Below are 21553 nucleotides of genomic sequence, written 5' to 3'. Positions count from 1 at the left end.
CACCCAGCACCAGCGGGCGTGAGGGAGGATCAGACAGTCCTTGACATCACTTAAACCCTCCCGTCTGTCACCGCCACACTCGGCTCCCGGGAGGAAGACGAGGAGGAGGAGGAGGAGGAGGGGGACATGAACACTACCCGTGAGGACACGGGGGTGAGCCAGGCTGCCCAGATCGCCGTGGTCCTGGTGCTCTGCCTCGCTGTCACCTTGGCCATCCTCTTCCTCGGCTGCAACCTGCTCCTGCAGGCCGAGAGCCTGGCAGCACCCGCGGCACAGGGAGAGCGGCGCCTGTCCGAGCCTGACGGTGGCACCGAGGGCACGTAGGGACCGGCCGGAGCCTCACGGATGGACTGATGGACAGATGGACGGCCGGGCACGGCTGGGTGTGGATGGACAGGTGGACAGATGGACGGCTGGGTGTGGATGGACAGCAGTGTCCTTGCCTGTAGCACCTCCTAAGGCATGGGACGGCGCTGGGGGCTTCTGTGAATGGATGTCACTGAGCTCATGTAGGGACTGGGCAGTGAGGCCAATGGATGGACAGATGGACAGATGGATGGATGGACACAGACCAACACAGATGGACATGGCGGGGCAGCAGCGTCCTTGGCTGCAGCATCTCCAGTGACCCTCGGGAATGGAGCAGGATGTGCACTGGGATCCTGCCCTGATGTGCCTGGATGTCACTGAGGGCAGGTGGGACCTGCCTAAGCCTGGCAGATGGACAGATGGGTGGATGGATGGACAGATGGACACGAACCAGCACGGATGGACATGGCGGGGCAGCAGCATCCTTGGCTGCAGCATCTCCAGTGACCCTCGGGAATGGAGCAGGATGTGCACTGGGATCCTGCCCTGAGCACTGGGGACTCGGGTGCCTGGATGTCACTGGGGGCAGGTGGGACCTGCCTAAGCCTGGCAGATGGATGGACAGATGGACAGACGGATGGATGGACAGACATGACCGGACAGCAGCATCTTTGCCCACAGCACCTCTGAGGGTCTCCCAGGACGGAGCAGGGGGCTCGTGTGGGTGGATTAAAAGGTCCCAGGTCAGCGGCGGCGCTGGGGGGGCTGGGGCAGGGCCAGATCCCACCCTGGGCGTGGCAGTGCTGGTAATCCCCCCAAGAGGATTAGGGGAAACTTTTATTCCCTGTTTCAGGGCTAATCCCTGGGCTGGTGGGGCTCAGCGAGGGAGGCCAGGACCTTGTGCTGCTGCTGAGGGTTTGGGGTTGCATCCTGCCCTCCCCAGCCCCTTGCACCCCCATGGCCACCCCCACAAGCCCTTTTTGCCATCCTGCCCCTCCACTCCCTTTGGGACCTCATCCTGCTCCCCCTGCAGCCCCTCCAATCCTCCAATCTGTTCCCAGTCCCCCATAGCCACCAAAAGTGGGGTGAACTGGGACCACCCCACACTGGAGTGGGGCTGGGGATGCGGGGGGCTCCCAATTCCTCCCCAAAGCAGGTCCCCCCTCTCCTTAATCCCACAGCTTTAATAACAGCACTGCAAAGTTCTGCCAAATGTCTGGTCCCTGCACATCTCTGTGCCCCCTTCCTGCCCCCCAGTCACAGGACCACAGCCTGGGGAGGCTCCCCAAACTCCTGGGCTGCCTCTGTGCCCCCACCACGCTCCCCTAAATCAGGCACTGGCCGTGTAAAAGACTCCATATATTTCACATGTACAAAAAGTCACTGTGGGGGGAAGGGCAGGGGGGTCCTGGGGTGGGGGGCACCATCCTGCCCCTCTCCTGGAGCCCCCCCAGCCTGGCTTTGGTCCCTTTTTTTTGGCACTTAGTGTTCACATCAGTGGTCAAAGTGTCGAGCGCGGGGTGGAGGGGTCCCTCTGGTCCCTGTAGTGGGGCTGGGGGCTCTGAGGCAGTGAGCCCCCCCGGGGACAAGGGGACCCTGACGGGGTGGGAGCACCCCACGGGTCAGCTCCTGGTGCTGGGGCCCCACCACAGATGGATTTGGCCTCTGCCTTGGGTGGGCAGGGGGTGCAGGGTCTCGCCGGGCACAGGGATGTCACCCGTGTGAATGGTGGCACGGGGACATTTTGGCCCTGTTCCACGTGGTGTCAGGGCAGGACGGAGCCTCACTGGGCACTTGGGGGGCAGAGGGGGCTGAGCAGGGCCTGAGACAGCCCCAGTCCTCCCCTGCCCCCCGCTCGGGCTCCTCTGCCTTGCTGGGCTACAGGCGGATCCACCTTCGGGCTGTGGGATGGAAGGGACAGTCAGGGACAGAGCCAGGGACACCTGGCCTGGCCTGAGGGGGTGCCCAGGTGACCCCCCCAGAGTACAGGCACCTCCAGGCACTGGTCTAGGACCCGGTAATGCACTGGGATCCCCACTCTGGGCTCCAGCAGGGCACTGGGACCATACCCTGGCATCCAGTCTTGTACTGGGACCCTGCCTTGGGATCCAGTTTTGCACTGGGATCCTGCCCAGAGCCCAGGAGTGCACTGGGACCTTGTCCTGGGACCCAGGAGTGCACTGGGATACCAGCCTGGGATCCTGTACTGTGCTGGGATCCCATCTCAGGACCCAGTAGTGCCCTGGGATCCTGCCCTGGGATCCAGTGACCCCACTCTGGGATCCAATATTGCAGAAGGATCTGTGCTGGAATCCAGCCTTGCTCCAGGATCTCGTGCTGGGACCCAGCCTTGCACCAGGATCCTGGACTGGAATCCTGTGCCAGAATTCCATGCTGGGTAGCAACATTTCACTGGGATCCAGTGCCAGGAGCTGGCCTTCCACCCAGGTCCAGTCTTATGCTGGGATCCTGTGCTGGGATCCAGCCTTGAACTGGGATCCAGGGTTGAGACTCTGCCTTGCAGTAGGATCCTGTGCCAGGATCCAGCTCTGTGTTGGGATCCAGCCTTGCACCAGGATCCTATGCTGGGATCCAGCCTTGAACTGGGATCCTGAGCTGGGATCCAACCTTGCACTGGGATCTTGTGCTGGGATCCAGCTCTGTGCTGGGATCCAGCTTTGTGTTGGGATCCTGTGCTGGGATCCAGCTCTGTGCTGGGATCCAGCTTTGTGCTGGGATCCTGTGCTGGGATCTAGCCTTGCACTGGGATCCTGTGCTGGGATCCTGCCTTGCACTGTGATTCTGTGCTGGGATCCTGTGCTGGGATCTAGCCTTGCACTGGGATCCTGTGCTGGGATCCAGCTTTGTGCTGGGATCCTGTGCTAGGATCCTGTGCTGGGATCCAGCCTTGAACTGGGATCTTGTGCTGGGATCCTGCCTTGCACTGTGATTCTGTGCTGGGATCCTGTGCTGGGATCTGGTCTTGCACTAGGATCCTGTGCCTGGATCCAGCTTTGTTTTGGGATCCTGTGCTGGGATCCAGCTCTGTGCTGGGATCCTGTGCTGGGATCCAGTCTTGCATTAAGATCCTGCCCCAATCCAAAGGCCTGGGGCACACCAGACACCCTGGGGTGACAACATGCAGGGAGGGGGGGCGTGCAGAAGGGGGCATGCGGGGTCAGGGGGAACCCAGGGGGATCCAGGTGGGATCCAAGGGGATCCAGGCATGCAGGTGGTACCTGGGCTCTTAACAGCTGGACTCGTCGTGGTGGGACGGGTCGCAGAAGAAGCGGGAGCCCCGCTTGGCCGTGCGGGCAGTGAAGGGGACGCTCTTCAGCGCTGCGGGGGGACGGGCAGGGGACGGGGGGGACAGGGACACGTCAGCCCCCGTGGCTGGCAGGGCCAGGGCAGGGGGCCAGGGGCTGAGGGGGCCGTACCGCTGATGATGTCCTCGATGGTGCCATCCTTGCCCTCGTACATGGGCCGGTGGTCCTTGGCCTGGCGCCGCCGCAGCTCCGCGATCAGCTCCTGCTGCTGCCACTTGTTCCGCTGCGAGGGAGGCACAGGGGGTCCAGGTTAGGGACACAGGGGTCCCCTCTGTGCTCCCTACTCCACAGTCCACCCCGTGGCTGCCTCCACTAACCTTCTCCTGCTTTTTAGCCTCCTGTGCCAGCAGCTTCTCCCGCATCACCTCCTCCTGCTTCTTCCGCGTCTCGTTCTCCTGCTCCGCGTCCTGCCGGGGCACACAGGTGGGGAGGGGTCAGCTCTCCCCCACCATGGTGCCATTCACCTGCAGGGTACCCCCTCCTGGCCCCACCTCACCTTGTAAGAGTGGATGAAGCGGACAAAGACCGGGAAGAAGACGGACGGAGGGGTGGTCTTGGGGCTCTCGCCGAAATACCGCACCACGGTGTTGTAGGCGTCCTGGCACAGGAGCGGGGGTCAGGCACGGGCAGTGTCCGGCACAGGGGGAGTGCAAGGCATGGCGGGCACCACACGTGGGCCAAGCAGGGCAGGAGAGCATGAGGAGTGTGCAGAGCAAGGTGTGTGCAACAAAGAAAGCGTACAGAGAATGCAAAGGAAGGCAGGAGTGCACAAGGAGGGTGCAGAGCGAGGTGTGGGTGACCAGATGTGCATGAGAAGTGTGCAGAGCCAGGAGCAGAACCAGATGTGCATGAGGACCATGCAACACAAAGTGTAGGTGACCAGATGTGCAGGAGAAGTGTGCAGAGCCAGGAGCAGAACCAGATGTGCACGAGGACCATGCAAGACAAGGTGTGGGTGACCAGATGTGCACGAGAAGTGTGCAGAGCCAGGAGCAGAACCAGATGTGCACAAGGACTATGCAAAACAAGGTGTGGATGACCAGGTGTGCACAAGGACCATGCAGAGCAAGGTGTGGATGACCAGGTGTGCACAAGGACCATGCAAGGCAAGGTGCGGATGACCAGGTGTGCACAAGGACCATGCAGAGCAAGGTGTGGATGACCAGGTGTGCCCAAGGACCATTCAAGACAAAGTGTGGATGATGAAGAATGACACAGAGCATGCAGAGGAAAGCAGGAGAGCACAAGGAGCATGCAAGACAAGGTGTGAGTGACCAGGTGTGCACAAGGACTTTGCAGAGCAAGATATGGCTGAGCAGTTGTGCACAAGGAGCATGCAAGACAAAGTGTGGATGACCAGGTGTGCGAAAGGACCGTGCAAGACAAGGTGTGGATGACAAAGAATGACATGGAACATGCAGAGGAGTGCAAGAAGAGCATGCAGAGCAAGGTGTGGATGACCAGGTGTGCAGAAGGACCATGCAAGACAAGGTGTGGATGACAAAGAATGACACAGAGCATGCAGAGGAGTACAAGAAGAGCATGCAGAGCAAGGTGTGGATGACCAGGTTTGCACAAGGACCATGCAAGACAAGGTGTGGATGACAAAGAATGACACAGAGCATGCAGAGGAGTACAAGAAGAGCATGCAGAGCAAAGTGTGGATGACCAGGTGTGCAGAAGGAGCGTGCAACACAAGGTGTGGATGACAAAGAATGACACAGAGCATGCAGAGGAGTACAAGAAGAGCATGCAGAGCAAGGTGTGGATGACCAGGTGTGCAGAAGGACCGTGCAAGACAAGATGTGGATGACCAGGTATGCAAAAGGACCATGCAAGACAAGGTGTGGATGACAAAGAATGACACACAACATGCAGAGGAGTGCAAGAGAAGCACGCAGAGCAAGGTGTGGGCGACCAGGTGTGCAGGAGGGGTTTGCAGAGCGAGGTGTGGCTGAGCAGGCGTGCCCGTGGCTGGTGCCAGGCCGGGTGTGAGCAGCCCTGGCTGGTGCCAGGCCGGGTGTGAGCAGCCCTGGCTGGTGCCAGGCCGGGTGTGAGCAGCCCTCACCTCGGCCGTGCGCGCGTCGCGCTGCAGCCGCTCCAGCTGCCCCTCGCTGCCGCCCAGGAAGCCGCGCAGCACCGCGCTCTCGTGCTGCCCGCACTCCCGCCGCAGCAGCTCCATGCCCCGGCCCAGCTCCTTCACATCCAGCAGCACGTTCTCCAGGGACACTGCAGGGACACGGCACGGGTCAGTGGCTGTGTGAGGCCAGGACAGCGAGGTGGGGCCACGGGCACAGGTTGAGGGGCACCTGCTGCGGCTTTCTCCACAAAGTGCAGCTCCTGCCAGAAGGTCGCCAGCTCTGGGTACTTCTCCCGCACTGTCAGCGCGATGAAGTGCAGCAATGTCATCTTCCTGTCTGTTGACTTGGTGTCCAGGAGCTGCAGGAGGATTTGTGGAGGGGGTCAGGGCCGTGGGATGGGAACCTCGGGCTCCCAGGGAGCAGGGGAGGGGCTGCCTACCAGGTCCAGGCTCTGCAATTTGAAGCCGTAGACTGCGCCGCGTTTGCTGCTGTTCATGTAGTTGCCCAGCGCCAAGATGATCTGCAGGGGCAAAGCAGCAGGGTTGGAGGGTCAGGAGGGAGCGAGACCCCCACGGGATCCCCCTCACCCAGCCCCAGTGAGGCTGGATGAAGGACCCCCACCCAGCCTATCCTCACATCCCCACCTCCAACATGTGCTTCAGCTTCTGCGACGATTTAACAGAGGCCGAGGCTGCGATGATGGCGTTGAGCTGCTGCAGGGGGACAGCACAGGGGGGCTCAGCTGGGGTTCAGGGTGCACCAGGTCTGGTACCCCCCTCCCCAGCTCCATACCGGCGTCAGCATCTGGATATTCTCGGCGAAGTTGCCGAGGAAGGCCATGATGGCCATGCGCTGGGGCAGCCTCTCCACCTTGCTGAACTGCAGCATGAAGCGGTCCTCGTCCGCCAGCTCCTCCAGCGGCTTCCGCTCGCGCTCGTACTGCCTCAGCGCCTTGGCCTCCGCCTCCGTGGGCAGGAACCGCATCAGGCACTCCACAAAATCCACCGGCAGCGTCGCCAGGTCAAACCTGCCCCAGCGCCGCAGGGTTGGGGAGCAGCTCGCCATGGTACCCAGTCTGGATCCCAGCCTGGCTCCCTGAGAGCTGTTTGGCCACCCACAACCACAGCCAGAGCCCCTGCACCCTGCCTGGACCTCCTGAACCCCAGTCAGACCATGTGCACCCCAGCCAAGTCCTCTGCACCCCAACAAGCCCTTCTGAACCTCGCCTGGCTCTCCTGTTGGTCCCCCTCCCCCTGCACCCCAACAAGCCCCTCTGCATTCTAGACAGTCTCTCTGCACCCTGCCTGGCCCCCCTGAACCTGCTGCACCTCTGCCAAGACCCCCTGTACTCTGCCTAGGTCCTCTGAACCCCAAGCAGCCACCCAGCCAAACCATCTGAACCCCAGCCAGCCCTCTTGACCCCTGCCTGTCCCTCCTGCACCCCAGCCAGGCCTGCTGCACCCTGCCTGCACCCTCTGGACCCCAACAAGCCCCCCTGAACCCCAACCAGTGGCCCTGTACCCTGTGTGGCCCCCCTGAACCCCAACCAGACCCACTCACCCCCCAGCCAAACCCTACACAACCCAGCCAGTCCCTTTGAACCCTGCCTGCTCCCTCTGCACCCCAAGGGGCTCCCCTGTGTCCCAGCTGTTCCCACTGTACCCCAACCAAGGCCCTGAAACCCCCACACCCCATCCAGACCCCCCTGCACTCTGAGCCCCTAGAATCTCACCCAGACCCCTGCTCCCTATCCCAGATGCTCCCTCTACACCTTTTCTGGCCCCTCTGCACCCCACCCAGCCCCCTTGCACCCCTGTCTCCCCCCTGCACCCCATTCCTGACCCTCCCCGCCCTCTGAGCCACCAGAACCTCAGCCAGACCACCTGTCCCCTATCCCAGCTAGCCCCTCTACACCTTTCCTGGCCCCTTTACACCCCAAGAACCCCCTTGCACCCCAACCAGCCTCTGAGCCCTGCCTACCCCTGCACCTCATTTCTGCCCCTCCCTGCCCCATTTCTGACCCTCCCTGCCCCATTTCTGCCCCTCCCTGCCCCATTTCTGCCCCATTTCTGACCCTCCCTGCCCCATTTCTGCCCCTCTCTGCCCCATTTCTGCCCCTCCCTGCCCCATTTCTGCCCCTCCCGGCCCCATTTCTGCCCCTCCTGGTCCCATTTCTGCCCCTCCCGGCCCCATTTCTGCCCCTCCCTGCCCCATTTCTGCCCCTCCCGGCCCCATTTCTGCCCTTCCCTGCCCCATTTCTGCCCCATTTCTGACCCTCCCTGCACCATTTCTGCCCCTCCCGGCCCCATTTCTGCCCCATTTCTGCCCCTCCCTGCCCCATTTCTGCCCCATTTCTGCCCCTCCCGGCCCCATTTCTGCCCCTCCTGGTCCCATTTCTGCCCCTCCTTGCACCATTTCTGCCCCTCCCTGCCCCATTTCTGCCCCTCCCGGCCCCATTTCTGCCCTTCCCTGCCCCATTTCTGCCCCATTTCTGACCCTCCCTGCACCATTTCTGCCCCTCCCGGCCCCATTTCTGCCCCATTTCTGCCCCTCCCTGCCCCATTTCTGCCCCATTTCTGCCCCTCCCTGCCCCATTTCTGCCCCATTTCTGACCCTCCCTGCCCCATTTCTGCCCCATTTCTGACCCTCCCGGCCCCATTTCTGCCCCTCCTGGTCCCATTTCTGCCCCTCCTTGCACCATTTCTGCCCCTCCCTGCCCCATTTCTGCCTCTCCCTGCCCCATTTCTGCCCCATTTCTGACCCTCCCTGCCCCATTTCTGACCCTCCTTGCCCCATTTCTGCCCCGCTCTGCCCCATTTCTGCCCCATTTCTGCCCCTCCTGGCCCCATTTCTGCCCCTCCCTGCCCCATTTCTGCCCCATTTCTGCCCCATTTCTGCCCCTCCCTGCCCCATTTCTGCCCCATTTCTGCCCCTCCCTGCCCCATTTCTGCCCCTCCCTGCCCCATTTCTGCCCCATTTCTGCCCCTCCCGGCCCCATTCCTGCCCCCCCAGTGCAGCCCATACGTGTGGATGGCCCGGCAGATCTCGTCGGCGCTGCGGCCGGCCTTGCGCAGGGTGATGGCCAAGTTCTTGGCACGGTTGGCCTCCAGCAGGGTGACCTTGGTGGCCGCCTTCTGCGCCGCCTTGCCCTTGGCACACACCAGGTCCAGCGCCGGGCCCTGCGCCTTGGTCTTGAACAGCTCCTCGAAGCGCTCCAGGTCCAGGTCCTGGGGGGATCGGGGGGTCAGAAGTGGGGCTGGGGGTGCCCACGTGGGGAGGAGGACTCCATAACATCAGCAGGCTAATTAATTACTTTATTATATGACATAATTCTATAATATATTACTATATTACTATTATACTATATTCTATATTTGTATATAAAAATATATAAATATTTTGTATATAGTACACTATGCTATATACTATATGTATATGGTTTATAGTAATATACACATTACTGTATACTATATATATTCTATATTATATATATTCTATACTATATATATTCTATACTATATATACACTATACTATTACTATGATACTATATTATATAATTCTGTACTATATTACTATATTATTCTATACAATATTACTATATTATTATATACTATATATATTAGTATATTATATACTATACTACTATACCATATTACGTATTATAATGTACTATATATTATATAGTACATTATATATTATATATTATATACATATATATTTTTTATATTTATATACATATATATTTATATATATATATACATATATATTATATATATACATTATATATTATATTATAATGTACTATATATTATATACTATATGACTATTATTATACTATTATTATATTCTATACTATTTTATAATATACTATATTACTATATATATACAATATATATTAGTATATTATATAATATATTGCTATATTATATTACATATTACAATATACTACATTCTAGTATATTCTATACTATATTACTATACCATATTACATATTATACTATATTATAGTATATTCTATACTATATTACAGTATATTATTCTATAATATATTACTATATTACCATTATACTATATTCCATACTATATTACTATTATTATACTATTATTATATTATTCTATGCTATATTACTATATATATACTATATATATACTATATATATATTTTAGTATATTATATACTATATTGCTATATTATATTACATATTACAATATACTTTATTACAGTATGTTCTATACTATATTACTATTATATTCTATACTATATTCCTATTATACAATTTTCTATACTATATTACAGCATATTATTCTATACTGCATTCCTATTATAGTATATTTATATTATAGTACTATTATGATACTATATTACTATCTTATTCTATACAATATTACTATATTATTATATATTTGTGTATTCTATACTATATTACTATACTATATTACTCTCTATATATATTATATATATATTAGTATATAATATACTACATTACTATACCATATTACATATTATAATATACTATATTAGAGTATATTCTATACTATACTACAGTATATTATTCTATACTACATTACTACATCTAAACTGAATCTGCCCAGCACTCAACTCAATTCCACTGCACAGAATCTCGTGACTGCCAACAGTCCCGACACACACACATGGATTCAACTGATCAATCAATCCAATTGACCAGAATAATTGATCAAATAACCAGAATCCAATTACCAATTCCCTTCAGGTAAACAATCTTCCACAATGCATCCCACTTGTGAACAACAAGAGGAGCAGCACTTGAGATAAGAACTTTTTCTGAGGTTCAGAGAATGTGAATGCCAGAAATATCCTTGGGAAGTTGTGCCTTGCTTTTTCTCTGTGGAGAGGAATGTGGCCACAGAGGGGTCCTGGGCTCACCTCCAGCACCCTCTCACCCTTGGGAAGTTGTGCCTTGCTTTTTCTCTGTGCAGAGGAATGTGGCCACAGAGGGGTCCTGGGCTCACCTCCAGCACCCTCTCGTCGTCCAGCTCGCTGAACACCGTCCCGCTGATCTGGCTGGGCTTCAGCGCGGTCCAGTTGAACACAGGCAGCCGGAACTTGGTCTTGATGGGCTTCTTGATCCTGATGGCTGCCAGCGGGGTGGGAGCCAGCTCAGCACCCCCAGGGCATGGGGACAAGTCCTGTGCCCACCCTGAGCCTGGTGTCATCAACCCCTGGGCCGCTCAATCCCCGTGCTGGGGTCCCTGAGCAGGTGCTCCTTGAGGATTGCAACCCCAGCGCCCTGGTGTGTGCAACCCTTCCCTGTCCCTGTCCCCACTGTCCCTGCATTGTCCCACTCCCCACGTCCTCCTTGTTCCCTGTCTTTACAGTGCCCACACCCTCCCTGTCCCCTGTCCCCACTGTCCCTGCATTGTCCCAGTCCCCACATCCAGTGCCCACACCCTCCCTGTCACCTGTTCCTGTCCCTGCACTGTCCCTGCACTGTCCCACTCCCCACACCCTCCCTGTCCCTGTCCTTACAGTGCCCACACCCTCCCTGTCACCTGTCCCCTGTCCCCACTGTCCCTGCACTGTCCCAGTCCCCACATCCAGTGCCCACACCCTCCCTGTCACCTGTCCCCTGTCCCCACTGTCCCTGCACTGTCCCAGTCCCCACATCCAGTGCCCACACCCTCCCTGTCCCTGTCCCTACTGTCCCTGCACTGCCCCTGCACTGTCCCACTCCCCACACCCTCCCTGTCCTTACAGTGCCCACACCCTCCCTGTCACCTGCCCCAGTCCCCACTGTCCCTGCATTGTCCCAGTCCCCACATCCAGTGCCCACACCCTCCCTGTCACCTGTCCCTGTCCCTGCACTGTCTCTGCACTGTCCCTGCACTGTCCCAGTCCCCACATCCAGTGCCCACACCTTCCCTGTCCCCTGTCCCCTGTCCCCTGTCCCCTGTCCCCTGTCCCTGTCCGCACTGTCCCTGCACTGTCCCACTCCCCACATCCTCCCTGTCCCTGTCCTTACAGTGCCCACACCCTCCCAGTCCCCACTGTCCCTGCATTGTCCCAGTCCCCACATCCAGTGCCCACACCTTCCCTGTCCCCTGTCCCCACTGTCCCTGCATTGTCCCAGTCCCCACATCCAGTGCCCACACCTTCCCTGTCCCCTGTCCCCTGTCCCCTGTCCCCTGTCCCCATCCTGTGGTCCCCCCTCATCCCCACATACCTGAGAGCCCCACGGTGAGGGCGATGGAGGGTGACGCCCCGGGCAGCGGCGGGGCCGGGGGACACTTCCCTGTGGAGCATCAGATGGGGGTGAGACCCCAGCCCTGGGGACCGCCCAGCCTCGGGAGCAGCCCGGCACCAGGGACATCCCTGCCTGGGGCCCTCCCACCCTTGGGGACACCCAGCTCTGAGCTGCCCCAGTTTTGGGTGCCCCTCCTCACCTGGGAGTGGGGGCGCGGGGGGCGGCACGGGGGGAGGCGGGGGCGGCGGGGGGGGCGCGGCTTCCACGGGGGGCAGGACCGGGGGTCGCAGGGTCTCCTCCGAGGGCTCGGGCTGCGGAGGCGGCGGCTCGGCGCTGGGAACCGGGGGCGGCTCGGAGCCGTAGTGCCGCCGGAAAGCCTCGTCCTTCTCCTTGATCATCCTGCGCAGCGTGTGCACCTGGTGGCTCGTGTGCTCGTAGGTCTCCTGGGGACAGCGAGCGTCAGTCCAGGGGGATTGGGACCCTTCCCCACTCCCTACAGCCCCTAGGCCCCCCCCCCCCAGCACACCTTGACCACCTCCAGCTCCTTCTCTCGCTGCAGCAGCTGCTTCTCCAGCTCCGCCACCCGCATCATGTTCTCGTTCTCCAGGTCCAGCAGCTTCTCTGTTAGCTGGGGAGAGGGACACGGCTGTGACAGCAGCTCAGGGACGCCCCTGGTGTCACCTGGGACCTCCCTGGCACCCAGCAAGGAACAACCCCGCATCCCCCCGTGCTCACATACATGGGACAGGTGCTCCTCCAGCTCCTCCACCTTCTCCAGGGCCACATTCTTGGTCTCAGCATCCTCCAGCAGCCCCCCCACATCGAAGACGTTGTCCAGGTACGCCTGGATCTGCACCTGCAGCTTCTCGCTCTCCGTGTGCCTCGACTTCTATGGGCACGAAGGCAGCGTCAAGGATGGGGGGGTCCCCAACACAGTTCCCCTGACCCTCGACCCCCCCAGCACAGTTCCCCTGACCCTCGACCCCCCCATACCTGCAGGAACTCCTCCAGCCCCAGCTTGGTAAACTCGTACTGGAGATGGACGCGGAAGTTCATGTCCTCCACCGAGTGCACCACGATGTTGATGAACTGCATGCAGGCCACCTGCAGGCAGGGCTGGCGTCACCAGGAGTCCTCCTGGCCCCCCAGAGAGCCTCCCCCTTGCCCAGGACAGGGTGTCCCACCATGAAGTCGATGCTGCTGTCCTCGTTGCGGAAGTATTCCATCAGCCGCTCAAAGCGGTGTTTCTCCTTGCACACCTGAGCAGGCACAAACGGGGTTCACCTGGTGAGGCTCCCCAGCCACTGACCCTCCCCCATCTCCTGGACTCCACTTCCCTAATCCCAGTCTGGTCCTGGTGCTCCCAGACCACCCATTCCTCATCTTCCCTGATCCCTCCATCACCTGCACTCCAGATTCCCCTTCCCAGCCTGGTCTTGGGGACCCTGGTGCCCCCATCCCAGCCTTCTCTTGGGGCTTCCCTCATCCCAAATTGCTCCTGGGGACCCTGGTGTCCCCATCCCAGCCTTCTCTTGTGGTTTCCCTCATCCCATATTGCTCCTGGGGACCCTGGTGTCCCCATCCCAGCCTTCTCTTGCGGTTTCCCTCATCCCAAATTGCTCCTGGGGACCCTGGTGCCCCCATCCCAGCCTTCTCTTGGGGTTTCCCTCATCCCAGATTGCTCCTGGGGTCCTCAGTTCCTCCATTCCCGGGGTCCTGCTCCCCAGTCCCTGCCTGATTCTGGTGCCCCCATTCCCCCCATCCCCACCTGGTCCTGTCTCCCTCCATTCCCCCCCTCCCAGCCCTGTTCCCACTCCCCTCATACCTCCTTGAAGTTGTCAAAGGCCGCCAGGATGATCTCGTGGCCGCCCCTCACCAGGCAGACAGCAGCCAGCAGCTCCAGCACCAGCGCCTTCATCCTGGCCACAGTGTCACCATCACCATCAGTGTCACCTCTAGCCAGCTCCAGGACCCCTGTCCCACCCTGCCAGACCCTCCCTTACCTGGGGTTTTTGTTGTTGAGGCTCAGGGCGATCTCGTTGACAGCGTGGGGGTGAGACATGACCAGGTTGAAGCCGTACTGTAGGGAAGGAGAGAAAAAACTGTGTCAGCCGTGGTGGCACTGGTGACAAGGGTGTCCCCACCGTGGTGTGACAGTACCTGGTAGTTCATGATGGCCCGAAGACACATGATGCAGAGGTGAACATCATCCTTCTGGCTCACCAGGCGTGAGTTCTTCAGCGCCCTGCGGCTGGGCAGCGTGCCATAGCTGCAGGACAGGGCAGGGCACACAGTGAGCGGGACTGGCACCTGCTGGTGCTGCACCGACGGGGGGGACAGCGTGGGGACAGCGTGGGACAGCCGGGATTTCGGAGGGACAAAGGCAGCGAGAGGGCGACAGGGACAGAGTCTGCAGAGGCGGAGCAAAGGCGGGCACGGGGCTGGCCCCGGACAGCCGGTACTTACCCGGCCGGCGGGCGAGCGGCGAGGTGGGCACGGAGGGGACAGAGAGAGAGCACAGCCAGAGAGGGGCACCCCGGCCCTGGAAGCAGAAACGGGGTGCATTACCCCGGGGCGCGGGGGGAGAGCCAGAGCAGGGTGAGCGGAGCCGCGGGCGCAGAGGACAGGCAGGAGGGCAGGGGCGAGACGGCGATGGCAGTGCCAGGGCTGCACGGGCACGCGAGGCAGAACAGGCTGTGACACGCGTGGCACGTGTGCCACACCAAGGGCGAGGCACAGCGCCGCGTTTGTGCCGTGCAGGGGACAGGGCGGTGAGTGGCAGCACGGCACAAGGCACGGCGGGACAGCGCTTGGCACGGCACACACCACGGCACGCTGGCACACACCATGGCACACAGCACAGCGCTCAGCAAGCAGCCAGAGCCCTGCAGCAGGACGTACCCCCATGGCAGGACGTCCCCCCAGAGTGGGACATCCCCCCGGGCACGTACCGTAGGGCGGTCTGGCGGGCAGAGCGGGCCAGGCTGCTGGTGAAGGGGGCGGGCAGGGCGCTGGGGTGCTGCAGATCCTCGATGGACCTGCTCCAGGAGCGCAGCTTCTCCAGTGCACCATCCTCACCGCCTTCCAGGCCCTCAAAATCCAACCTGGTGGGGGGACACGCGCGCAGCGGGTGGGGCACACTGCTTTGGCAGGGGGCACACAGCTCTGGCAGAGGGCACACGGGTCTGGCAGGGGGCACACGGCTCTAGCAAGGGCACACGGCTTTGGCAGGGGGCACACGGCTCTGGCAGGGGGCACACGGCTCTAGCAAGGGCACACGGCTCTGGCAGGGGGCACACGGCTCTGGCAGGGGGCACACGGCTCTGGCAGGGGGGCACATGGCTCTGGCAGGGGGGCACATGGTGGTGGCAGGGGGGCACATGGTGGTGGCAGGGGGCACATGGCTCTAGCAGGGGGCACATGGCTTTGGCAGGGGCACATGGCTCTGGCAGGGGGCACACGGCTCTGGCAGGGGGCACACGGTTCTGGCAGGGGCCACACGGCTCTAGCAAGGGCACACGGCTCTGGCAGAGGGCACACGGCTCTGGCAGGGGGCACACGGCTCTGGCAGGGGGCACACGGCTCTGGCAGAGGGCACACGGCTCTGGCAGGGGGGCACAGGGCTCTGGCAGGGGGCACACGGGTCTGGTGGGGGGCACATGGCTCTGGCAGGGGGCACATGGCTCTGGCAGGGGGCACACGGCTCTGGCAGGGGGGACATGGTGCTGGCAGAGGGCACATGGCTCTGGCAGGGGGCACACGGCTCTGGCAGGGGGGACATGGTGCTGGCAGAGGGCACATGGCTCTGGCAGGGGGCACACAGCTCTGGCAGGGGGCACATGGCTCTAGCAGGGGGCACACAGCTCTGGCAGGGGGCACACGGGTCTGGCAGAGGGCACAGGGCTTCGGCAGAGGGCACACGGGTCTGGCAGGGGGCACATGGCTCTAGCAAGGGCACACGGCTTTGGCAGGGGGCACACGGCTCTGGCAGGGGGGCACATGGCTCTGGCAGGGGGCACACGGCTCTGGCAGGGGCACATGGCTTTGGCAGGGGGGCACATGGTGGTGGCAGGGGGCACATGGCTCTGGCAGGGGGCACATGGCTTTGGCAGGGGCACATGGCTCTGGCAGGGGGCACATGGCTCTGGCAGGGGCACACGGTTCTGGCAGGGGCCACACGGCTCTAGCAAGGGCACACGGCTCTGGCAGAGGGCACACGGCTCTGGCAGGGGGCACATGGCTCTGGCAGAGGGCACACGGCTCTGTCAGGGGGGCACACGGCTCTGGCAGGGGGCACATGGCTCTGGCAGGGGGCACACGGGTCTGGCGGGGGGCACATGGCTCTGGCAGGGGGCACATGGCTCTGGCAGGGGGCACACAGCTCTGGCAGGGGGCACATGGCTCTAGCAGGGGGCACATGGCTCTGCAGGGGGCACATGGCTCTGGCAGGGGGCACACAGCTCTGGCAGGGGGCACACGGGTCTGGCAGAGGGCACAGGGCTTCGGCAGGGGGCACACGGCTCTGGCAGGGGGGACATGGTGCTGGCAGAGGGCACACGGCTCTGGCAGAGGGCACACTGCTTTGGCAGGGGGCACATGGCTCTAGCAGGGGGGACATGGCGCTGGCAGGGGGGCACATGGCTTTGGCAGGGGGGCACATGGTGGTGTCAGGGGGCACATGGCTCTAGCAGGGGGCACATGGCTTTGGCAGGGGGGCACATGGCTCTAGCAAGGGCACACGGCTCTAGCAGGGGGGACATGGCGCTGGCAGGGGGGACATGGTGCTGGCAGAGGGCACACGGCTCTAGCAGGGGGCACAGGGCTTCGGCAGGGGGGCACACGGCTCTGGCAGGGGGGACATGGTGCTGGCAGAGGGCACACGGCTCTAGCAGGGGGCACATGGTGGTGGCAGGGGCCACACAGCTCTGGCAGGGGCACACGGCTCCAGCACAGATGCAAGCACTGGAGTAGGTGGCAAGTAGGTGCTTGCGGGGTGGGAAGAGGCACGAGGGTGGCTCTGGAATTCCCAGAGCAGGCAGGAAGGGTCTGAAAGTCCCGCGTCCCTCAGGAGCCCGATGCAGACAGGTCCCTCCCTGCCTCAGGGATGATAAGGCACCGAGCAGTATCAGGCGTCGGCAGCAGGGAGCTGCCACAGCCACCAGGAACTTCCAGGCTCCCCAAGGACTCCCTGGATCCCCCCCTCACCCAGGGACCCCCCGACCCCACTCACATGACGGCGCACTGCGCGAAGGACAGGTAGTTCACCAGCACGTCCAGCCCCTTGTTCTCATCATTGAGGAACTCCCGCACCCACCTGCGGCGCCAGGTACCCATCAGAGCCCGCAGGAGCCGGGCATCCCCCCAGCACAACCCCTCCAACACGGACGGTGATGGCACGGGGACAGTGGGGACACTGCCCCGGTGGGTGCAGCCCCTCCGCTATCAGCGGTGCCAGCGCCAGCGCGGGGTTATCTGAGGAGCGCAGCGCAGGGAGGGCTCGGTGTGGGCGGGAAACGGGGGTTGGTGCTGCGGCTGCACCCCCATCCCCACCCCGGCAACCTCGCGGGGAAAGGAGAGGATTCGGGGCGCCCCGACCTTTGGGAGGGTGTTGGGGTGCACTTGTGAGGCGCTGTGCCCACGGGCAAGGAGGGGTTGGGGTGCACGGGGTGCGGGATTCACGCAGGAGCACCGGGGGTCCCCGGGCCAGCCCACCGCCGTGCGTCAGGGAGCCACGGGGGCCGCGGCCGCCCCTTTCCTGCCGCCGCCAGCCCCCTCGCCCCAGCCCGTTTCCTGTCTCCGGCTGCTGCTATTTTGGGTCCGTGGGCAGGGACGAGCGGGGCCGGCGGCGGGGAACAGCCGGCACGTGCACGAGCCGCCCCGGGCACGATTGTGCCACCGGGAACCCGCCGCTGATGTCTCCAACACCCCCGGGACGGCCCCGTCCCGCCCGATCCTCCGCGCGGCTCCGGGGCATCCCGGGGCGGCCCGGGGCGTCACCGGCTCGGGGATGGAGCCGACCGAGCCCTCCGGTCCGTCGGGAGGAGCCGGCCAGGATCTGGCCACGCTGCCTCGTTCAGGGCGTCATCGCCGGCCCATCCGCCCCGGCATCCGCCCCCGGGAGCTGCCCGCGGGCCGGGGCAGGAACCGGCCCAGTTCCTGCAGCGCCTCCGGCTTCCCCTGCAGCTGTGCGGGGCTGGTGACAGCACCCCGCGGTCCCACCGGGACCCCACGTGCCATCCGTAATTCTGCACCCCCAGCCTGGACCCCACAAACTCTCCCCGGGACCCCCCAGCCCCTCCCCGGGACCCCCCAGTCCCTCCCCGCGCCCCCAGACTCACCCGATGTGATTCGTCCTCAGGCTGATCTCCAGCTCACGCAGCACCTTGGTGGACTCCTGCACCCTCCTCCTGAACTTCTGGGGGCAGAGCAAGGCTGAGCCGTGCCCCCCAGACTCCCCAAACCCCCCAAGGCACCCCCAAAGCCCCCAAGGCTCCCCCAAACCCCCCAAGGCACCCCCAAAGCCCCCAGCCCCTCACCTTCCGTGTGACACCTGGCTCCAAGAAGCTGCGCAGCTTCTGGATGTAGGCATGGGGTGGGCTCTTCACCTGGAATCGCTCCTGGGGGGGGACAGGAGGGTGTTGGTGACACGGGGACAGCAGCAGTGTCCCCTCCCCAGGACCCCCATGGGCCACCCAGCCCCACCTGGTCACAGATGAGGTCCCACTTCTTCTCGTTGTCGTACTGGCGCAGCAGCCGAGCTTTGTCCGGGGGCAGGTTCATGGAGCTCTGGGGACACAGGAGGAGGTGTCACCCTGAGGGACATGGGGACAATGCCCCCCAAGGGGCACCGAGACCCATGGTACAGCTTGGGTGGCCCCAAAAACCACCCACAGCACAGCCAGGGTCCCCTTTAAGGGCACTCTGACGCATGACATAGCCAGAGTCCCTGGCACCAGGGTGCACCGGCGGGCACAGATGTGGCACGGGCACAGCAGTGCCACTGGGGCCACGTGCCAACCACCAGCAGCACCAAATCTCTCCATCCCTGACGCATCCTTCCTGTCTGCACCCGCTTCCGTGCCACAACCGCAGCCTCCGCTCCCGTGGCACGGGGCCAGGCACCGGTGCCAGCTCCCCAGGACACCGGACACGGGGCCAGGCACCGGTGCCAGCTCCCCAGGACACCGGACACGGGGCCAGGCACCGGTGCCAGCTCCCCAGGACACCAGGCACAAGGCCAGGCTCTGGTTCTGGCCCAGTCTCACTGGGAAGACCCCAGTGGGATGTGGCACAGGACAAATGGGGTGTCACAGTGGGCACCAGGGATGTCAGAGGGCCTGGGACTGCCCTGGTGGGCAATGCCACCCCAGGGAGAGATGCCAGCCTATGTGGGTGATGTCACCCTGGTGGGAGATGGCATTGCCCTGGGTGATGTCACCCTGGTGGGAGATGGCATTGCTCTGGGTGATGTCACCCTGGTGGGTGCTGCCAGCCCAGCTCATGATGCCACGCTGGTGGGAGATGCCACCCTGGTGGGAGATGCCACCCGAGTGACGCAGCTCGGGGTAGCCCCGTTACCAGGCTGCTCCACCCCTCCATGTCAGCCCTGCCCTGCTCATCCCGACCCCATGGGAAACCGGGACAGAGCCTGGGCGAGGCCACGCACCCCTGGGCGAGGTTCCCACGAGACTGAGACTGGTTCCCCAGCAGGGACTGACCACCAGCACGGTGCCACCAAAACTGCCCCCCGAGGGGCACCGTGCCCTCCCCCCAGGGCTGCGGTTATTCCCCCTTGGCCAGCAGTAAAATCGCGGGCCTCGCTGGGAACGGAGGCAGAAAGGACGCCCAGAGACCCCGCCTGGGGGCGAGGGGCACCCGCGGGGGGCTTTGAAGCGCAGCCGCCCGTCCCGGCGTTCCCGCCGCTCCGTTTCCTGCCTTTGTGGTGGGAACGCGGCCGCTCCCGGCCGGGCACTTCCTCCGCCGTCCGCCCCACCGGGAGCCCCCCATGACTATCCCGGGGTTGAATCCCACCGGGAAACGGCGGTACCGGGGCTGGAGTCAGCCCCGGGGCTGGGGAGCTCCGGGGCGGATCCTCGCCTCCGGGGGCCGCCGGACCTCCATCACATGATGGAATATTTTCCGCCCCCGGCAGCAGTCGGGACGGCACCGGGAGCTGCCGACGGCCGCGGGGACATTTTGGGGGAGGCAGGTGCCACCACCCTGCAAAGTGACCCCCCCCGGTACCGGTGTCGCCCGCAGGACTCGTCCCCCCCGCCGCAGGCCCCGCGGAGACCGGCGGCCGCATCCGCCCCGCGTGGGATGCGGGACGGGCAGCGCCGCCGCGGGCGGGAGCCGCTCGTCACCGGCGGGACGCGCCCACGCCGGGGGTGCCGGTGCCCCCCGGTGCCCCCGATTTCTGCTTCCAGAGCCCCGTGGGACCACACTCGGCATTTCCTGCCCGGCTGCGGCTTCCGCTGGCGGCGGCTCCCACCGGGATGGCGGGGCCGGTTGCGGGGGCCGGGGGGCACCGGTGTCACCCAGCCACGGTGTCCTGGCGGTGTCCCCCCCACCCAAAACAAAGCCGGCGCCGCGGAGGGGCCACCGGGACGGCTCGTGGGCCACCCAAGCGCCGGTGGGACGCCTCCGCGGTGTTGGTGGTCCCGGTGGCACCCGGGGGCACTGCCGAGCCACGTCCCGGGGCCGTGGTGGCACCAGGGTGGCCACCGCCCCGGCTGTGACAGCGGACCGGGGACCGGGCAGGGCACCCGCGCCCACCGGGAACTACTTCATCCACCGGGAAACCGGGAACCCCCGCACCCAGCGGGGAATCCCAGCCCCGCGCGCTGCCCCGACCGGACTTTCCCGGTTTACAAAGTCCCCGGGCCTCGGGGGCCCCCGCGGTGGCACCGGGAGTGGCGTCACCCCCGGGGCTGTCCCGGGTGGGGTGTTCCCCGCGGCCCCGCGGCCACTGCCCATCCCCGCGGGCACGGCGCTCCCCGCCCGCCCCTGGCGGCTCCGGGCGGCGGTGCCGTCCCGGCGGTGCCCGGTGCCCGCCAACTGGTCCGGGAGAGCGCATCAGGAGGAGTCCCGGGAAGGGATAACCGGCGGGAGGCTCAGCGGGAACACCGACGGAGCAAACAGGCGAAGCGCACCGGGGGCACATCGGGAACGGAGGGTGAGCACCGGGAACTGGGGAGCGCGGCGGGGGTCGGCCTCTCACCAGCACCAGGGCGAAGCGCTCCTCCAGCTCGCAGGGCTCCGGCATCGGCATCTTTCCCGGGGCGAACAGTCCGGCTCCCCCCGGGGCCGCCGGTGTTCCCGGGCCCCGGGGCAGCGCCTCCCCGTCCGCGCTCTCCACGTTCCCCATCCCCGGCCCAGGCACCGGGGGGCGGTGGGGGAGGTTCAGCCCGTCGTGTCCGGCGCTGCCACCGCCTCCCGGTCCCGCCCCGCCCGCCCCGCCCGGTCCCGCCCCAGCGCTGCCCGTCCGCGGCGGCGCCGCCAGGGGGCGCTCTCCGAGGCGGCGGCGCCACCGGAGGGCGCCCGAAGGCCGGCGGCGAGCGGCGCGCTGCGATTGGCCGAGCCGCGCCCACGCTGACCAATCAGCGCCGCGCT

General features: G+C 62.5%; 1 protein-coding gene across 4 annotated transcripts; it reads right to left on the bottom strand.

The window, feature by feature from the left end:
* Positions 1 to 1702: 1702 nt before the first annotated feature.
* FMNL3 (formin like 3) lies at positions 1703 to 21309 on the bottom strand. 4 transcript variants are annotated; one of them, XM_084223599.1, is made up of 27 exons: positions 21162 to 21309; positions 18644 to 18727; positions 18478 to 18558; positions 18280 to 18356; positions 17172 to 17255; positions 14893 to 15045; positions 14102 to 14210; positions 13945 to 14021; positions 13767 to 13860; positions 13126 to 13200; positions 12935 to 13045; positions 12681 to 12830; positions 12468 to 12569; positions 12141 to 12384; positions 11921 to 11989; positions 10710 to 10834; positions 8741 to 8943; positions 6509 to 6743; positions 6361 to 6429; positions 6156 to 6236; positions 5945 to 6074; positions 5704 to 5864; positions 4132 to 4233; positions 3953 to 4042; positions 3747 to 3858; positions 3549 to 3648; positions 1703 to 2210 (listed from the first exon to the last, which is right to left on the bottom strand). In XM_084223599.1, the coding sequence occupies exons 1-26, from the start codon at positions 21306 to 21308 to the stop codon at positions 3557 to 3559; spliced, it is 3057 nt and encodes a 1018-aa protein (XP_084079725.1). In that variant the 5' UTR covers position 21309; the 3' UTR covers positions 1703 to 2210; positions 3549 to 3556. The 4 variants fall into 4 exon arrangements, with proteins under 4 accessions (XP_084079725.1, XP_084079727.1, XP_084079726.1 ...); XM_084223601.1 differs by having other exon boundaries at positions 12681 to 12827; XM_084223600.1 differs by having other exon boundaries at positions 18280 to 18353.
* Between the last annotated feature and the right edge of the window lie 244 nt (positions 21310 to 21553).

The sequence above is a fragment of the Fringilla coelebs genome (assembly GCF_963513975.1).
Source record: "Fringilla coelebs genome assembly, chromosome: 30".
NCBI classification, from domain to species: Eukaryota; Metazoa; Chordata; class Aves; order Passeriformes; family Fringillidae; genus Fringilla; species Fringilla coelebs.
Note: the sequence above shows the minus strand (reverse complement) of the source record. Positions and strands in the feature narration are given on the sequence as shown.